We start from the raw sequence: 6,000 nt of genomic DNA, 5'->3' as shown, positions 1-6,000 counted from the left end.
CAGCCCACAATAAAGAGAGTCTTGGACAATCAAGACAGGCAAAATTATTATATCTGATGAAAGCTTAGTTCTTTTAAATACTAAGGGCAACCAGAGGAAAAAAAGCTGAAACCGAAAGCATCCAGAAATAAGCCAGGTTCCCCGCATACAGCCCCACCAACTACACAAGGTTGCAGGGACAACCTGAACATACGTTAACCAGAAAATAAAGCCTCAGATTTGATGGATGACCTACGTCCAGTCTCTGCTCCTTTATTTCTCGCAGTCTGGTCATTAGCGGTTAAGATTTAGACAGGCATTTAGAGCCATGACCAGATAGCTTCAGCTATGTAAAAAGCTTAGTAAATCCTTTTGGCTTGCTCTAGGCCTCCAGAAACAGCTAACAAATGCCAACACTGTGCTCAAGAAATCAGAATCAAGGCCACCTCACTACACCCCTAAGTCTCATTCCCCACAGACATATATTAATCCTGTAACAAATGCAGCAACACAGTGACAAATTACTTATTTCCCATTAAAATTTCGAGGTACATTGCAAGACATAAATGGGTCCTCACTGTACCTGCGTTTTCCCTTGCTGACCATAAACGATTTTAGTTGGGATGATTTTGGTGGCTGGCTGGACTGTGGACCCTATTCCTTTTGGCTGTGTAACAATCATTTTTGTGATGGGTCTTGTGGCAGTGATGATAGCAGGTTTTGCTCCTGCTGGCACTGCCTGAATAGTCTTCTCCCCCTGTAGAGAAGTCAAAGTTTACAGGTTAACTTAGTGACATTCTTTAGAGAGACCCACTTCTCTAAAAAAAAAAAAACCCACAAACCAAAAAAACAAACAAACAACAAAACAAAAACCAAAAACCACACACCCATACACAGTTATAGATGAGTGTGTGTACCATGAAATCAACCTGCTGCAACTAGGCTTATCTGGTACAAAAAAAAACATTCAAAGATCAAGAAGAAAAAGCCTTATGGCTTTGAATAAAAAAAGCTACCAAAATCCCTTTTTCCATTTCTTTACCTTTTGAACAGCTCCGAAAGGGTAACAAAAACACGGACGAGTTTTTTGTAGTGACTCAAAGACACTGACAAGTTTTGAAGTCGCTTCAAAAGAACTCACATAGGTTGAAATTTTCCTCAGATAATTTTTAGATTTTTTTTGTTTGTTTGTTTTAAAAACAAGTCTTATTTCTATTAAGACTAACTTTGGCACAACATCTACAAGACTTGAATTGAAATTCTAAAAAGAAATTATTTAAATACAGATCTTCGTATTATCCTCATGAGCAAGACATCAATTCTGTATGGACTTTGGAATAGTGCTGACGTATGACTAGAGTCCTGACAGCTTAAGAAGAGCAAAGACATTAAGCATGCTTTTTTTTTAGCTCTTCACAGTAACAAACCAGATGAGGAACAAGATTAGTTGCCAGTTCTCCCAGTATTCCCATCAATTCCCATAAAGCAGGTGGAAATCCCAAGAACTATATTTGTTTCAGAAATATCATCACATTCTGATGTTTCCTACTGTGTTACATCACGAGATTTCCACTTCCACACAACTTGAAATTTTGTAAAATAGGTAAGATTAAAATCTTTAAAAAAGAATCCCAAAAGTTTTTTTTTTTTTAAAATAAAAACTCCCTCCTTAGCTCTGCTACTCGTGTAGACTTCTAAAGATTACACAATTAATGCATTAAATCTCACTAAAACTAAACTCTATCTAGGAACATAAAGCATGCTCATCATTTTTATTTACTGGCACTTCTAGGTAAAACACAGCTGAAGCTGGAAACTTGATTTTGTTCTTAATATGCAACAGGGTATCCAAAAAATAATTTGACACTATACAATACTCAGGTAGAGGGTGTTAGTGCTACACACCACAAGCTGAAAGGTGGTGCCCTAACTGTGAAGGGAGTTTATTTCTGTCCTTTACATCCAAAAGGATAAACTGTTGGAGATGCAAGTTTATAACACAGGACCATGGTTCTCACAAACAGGGTAAGAATCTTGTAATTTGCTTCTACTGAAACCCTTCAGGACTACAAAACCATTAACCATGGGGAAAAAAAAAAAGGCAAGCTGAAAAGTTTTTATTTTCCTTTAACTTTGAGAACATTCCCAGATTGTTTAAAGGATCTTTCATACCCTGCAAAACATACTTGCTTTTCAAACATCCCTGATATTAAGGCATGCTTATCTGTTAAGCAGATCATGCAGAGTTTGCTTTCAACAGGGACATTAGCAGAATGAACACAGCAGCCACCACACTCGGCTATCGATTTGAGACCTGAAACTCTTACTTACCCCAGCATTCAACAACGTTGTGACAACATTTTTGCCTGGAAGCCCTTGAATTGTAGTTCCTTTTCCAGTAGTCTTTTGCACCACAATCACATTGGGTTTAGATGTCATTGGAATTGTAGTGATTTTGGTTGTAGTTCCTAAATTTTTGTGGAAAAAGAAAAAACGTGCAGGTTATCAAATGTACATTTTCTTTCCACTGCAGAAGTTGGTGAAGATCAACTACAATGACAGGAATCATTGTATTTAACTCTGACAAAACAAACAATAAAAAGGCAGCATCTGGAATGGGAATTTATGTCATCTAACTCAACATATAAAGATTAGACGTCCACCTACAGTAAAAACAGGCATGTGCAGAGTAATTTATTCTAACCCTATATTAGGACAGTCAGGCCCCCCCTTCTCACTAATTCCAGAGCAGACGAATACAGCTCTCTCAGGCTAAAATGTCTAACTTTTCAAAGGCTAGAATTAGAGGGAGGGGATAAGGACACCACTAATATTCAACTCAAGGTCCTATTTGCACAGATAAAATATTCTTCTACAGACAACCTCTGTAGAAGAACCTACGTACCAAGACTGTATCGCCGGTCAAGAGAAATACCAGCTCTTTCTGGCACTGAACTGTTGTAATACAAGTGACGAGTAGTGGATTGAAAGAAGGAAAAAAAAAAGAAGAATACACTATTGTTTTAAAATCATTCTTAAAAATTGAGTTTAGAAGTGTGGGTTGGGTGTTTTTCTTTTTTTGAAGAGCTGTTGTTGGCTATTTCTGTTCCACTCCCAGTATTTAGTGAGTTCCATTCCCTGTATGAGGTTTTTATTTACCTGCAGAGACAGGTAATTCTGGTCAGCCCTCCACAGTCTACAGGAGTACAAACACTGATACGTAAATCATCAGTATTGTCAGAGTAGCTATTGAAATGGCAGTCTGACAGCTTTATATCAACACCTTCCACATTCTGCTTGAAGAGAGCACCGCTCAGTCCCAGCTGAGCTACAAACCCAAGGACTCCCCTCACTACTTTCTACCCGTTAGTCATGCCTGAAGATGCTTCACTGCCTATTTCAGATAAATAATTCTACTAATAATGGAAAGGGAAGACATGCTGAGACAAGACTATGGTTTACTTAATTCTAGTGACTTCAGAGGCATCTAAAGACTGCTCCCTCAGCAAAAAAACCAGCAAAAACACCCTCAAAAACACATACAACCCAAAAAACCCACCAAACTATCTCCAAAAAATGAAGCAAAAATTAAAAAAACCCAACCCCACCACAAAACAACTGAAGCAGGCATCCTTTCCCAACTTGTGTTGTTTCAGGACAATTGTTATTATCCTTATAAGGACCAGTCAAGGGTTTCCCCACACTAGCTGGTGCTCAGGAGAATCATACTTGTATTTGGGTATAAACTCACCAGTTAGCTCTAGAAATCATCTTAACACCTCATCATACCCACAACAGGCTAAAAAAAAAAGTTACTTGTTCCCAAAGAAGCTACTGTATCAGCCCTCAATATCATTTTGTAAATACTGGGATCTCGAAAACTGAGGTAGGTACCTCTAGCAGGCTACACCCCAGAATGGGTTTACTGGATGGCTCATGCAGCACCTTCCCCTGACAGGAGCTGGCTGGTGCCACGTCAGGCTTCTGCTAAGCACAAGACCTCCGAGTGATCTGAAGATATTACTAGGCAGGATGAACAGACCCAGCAGATCTTGCTGTACACATGCACCCAGCTAGAAAACGCAGCAGATCTTCTCTGCACTGGCACTGTTAAAATCCAAAACAGACCCTAAGAAATGATGACCGGCGTGAGTGCGCTTGGTGCTGGTCCTGAAGAGACCCTGTGTTTACAGGCATACTGGCAGAGAGCATCACGGCTGCCCAGCAGCCTAACAAAGATAAGCAGCAGGGTCTGCATGAGGCTGGGAGAGAGAACTTAAAATTAGAACATGAGGTAAGGGAAAGACAGGCTGACACTGGTAAAAGAACAAGATAAGGTGGAGACTGCTCAGCTGATTTTAACACACACAGTTCATTTTTACTCTGATTCTTTTCATGTGCAGTAGAATAGAGAAGGGCAGCATCCAGATTATAAAATGCTTTAGACTGGGGCTAATATAGTTTCCTGATCTGTCTGCCCTCCAACAGAGGACAACACAGTAGTTCTCCCCCACATTTTTCTTTCCCTCCCAAGCTACTCTCACATTACATGTTTTGTGCTTAAACACAAGAACTCTTGCAATCCTTATGAACACTTTACCTCCCTGATTTTTACACATTATTTTCTTCTTCATCCTCAAGCTATTTTTCTCATGAATTATCAATTTCTCCAATACTGGTACTAAGAATTATTTAAGCACATAACCCACAAAAAAGCCCCAAACAATTAAAACAAGTCTAAAGTTACTTTTGAAATAAGTCTTAGTATCAAAGTACTCGCACGCCTACCAGAAACAATATTACTGCTGATAATCTTCCCTCCCAGCGTAGCCAGTGATTTTGGTACTACGGTAATGATGCTACCACTTGTAGTCTTCACGTAAGTAGCAGCCCCTGGAGTTCCAGCCATCCGAGCCCCTATAGAGGGACTAACTGTTGGCCGCGTGTATGTTGCTTGAGTCCCTGTTTTAAAGAGAGAACAAGAAGGTTCGCTGTTAGAACGTGATCCTCTACTAGTATTTGTGGAAAAATAAGTTAGTTTAGTAAAAAAAGCATTAGGTTTTATGCAAAGAGACCCTACACAGCAATTTATTACCACCTTTTATAATTCTCCTAGTACTTTTAAACCCACAGAGCAATATTTAAGTATATACCAACTTGAAATTAATGTTAAGAGTCTTCTGAAGTATTTTACCAAATATTCCATGATTGCTGCATTTTAATTCATGTCCTTGTGCCTAACAGTTTAATTTTCAGTGGGTGTTTAGATTCTGCCTGTATGTTTGACAGTTGCTCTCTTCGATGCCCAAGAGTTAGGCATCTGATGACACTACCGTAACTGACCCCTTCCTTTCCTGACAGACACCTACACTCTCACTTTCCCTATATGACTAAGTGTTATGAAGAACATCACCAGGCCCAGCCTGAATATCACCCAGAGAAGAAAATACAATTCGCAACCATAATGTAGTTTTATGGATTTAGCATTTAGCAGCACAGAAGAAAACTCCTAACACTGTATAAATGCTGTTTTTTCACATTTATTCCTCCTCAGATTGGAAACAGAACCGAGTGCACAAAAGAAACTTGCTCAAAATAACAACAGCGGTTAACAGTTACATGACTATTGTAATTCCATTCTGCTTGTTCTGCTGCAGATGGTGCACTACACACCTCAATTGCTAATGATCACAGAGCAAAGCAGTTTGTTTTAACAAGCAAGCCACGTGTTCAAATCTGAGAAAGCACGAGACAGGTTTTACCTATTAAATGAACAGCAAAACTCCTAGATTTTTTAAGTACTTAAGAGTGGTTTTGGGAAGTACTTCAAAAGATAAAGGGAATATTAACCATCAGTTTATGCTAGTATTCCTAACCCATGCTAAAAATTCAGCAAGGTAATCAGTATTCTGCAAACCAGGATAAAGCTGCCTTTCAAGATTTCCTCATACGAGGTTACAATCTGAACAGTCTGAACTCTTTCTGATCTTTAAGCAATATGAAAACACAAATACAATTAGA

General features: G+C 39.0%; 1 protein-coding gene across 2 annotated transcripts in view; it reads right to left on the bottom strand.

Annotated features, from left to right (window-relative positions):
* Positions 1-6,000, bottom strand: part of LOC104513105 (chromosome unknown open reading frame, human C11orf30) — a 39,633-nt gene that overhangs the window by 10,555 nt on the left and 23,078 nt on the right. For both annotated transcript variants that reach the window (XM_010156342.1, XM_010156343.1), the window contains 3 exons: positions 4,768-4,941; positions 2,311-2,447; positions 563-736 (listed from right to left, as the gene is read on the bottom strand). In XM_010156342.1, coding sequence (XP_010154644.1) covers positions 563-736; positions 2,311-2,447; positions 4,768-4,941 — 485 coding nt within the window. The remainder of the gene's footprint in view (positions 1-562; positions 737-2,310; positions 2,448-4,767; positions 4,942-6,000) is intronic.

The sequence above is a fragment of the Eurypyga helias genome, unplaced genomic scaffold (genome assembly GCF_000690775.1).
Source record: "Eurypyga helias isolate BGI_N326 unplaced genomic scaffold, ASM69077v1 scaffold30537, whole genome shotgun sequence".
In the NCBI taxonomy this organism is placed as follows: domain Eukaryota; kingdom Metazoa; phylum Chordata; class Aves; order Eurypygiformes; family Eurypygidae; genus Eurypyga; species Eurypyga helias.
Note: the sequence above shows the minus strand (reverse complement) of the source record. Positions and strands in the feature narration are given on the sequence as shown.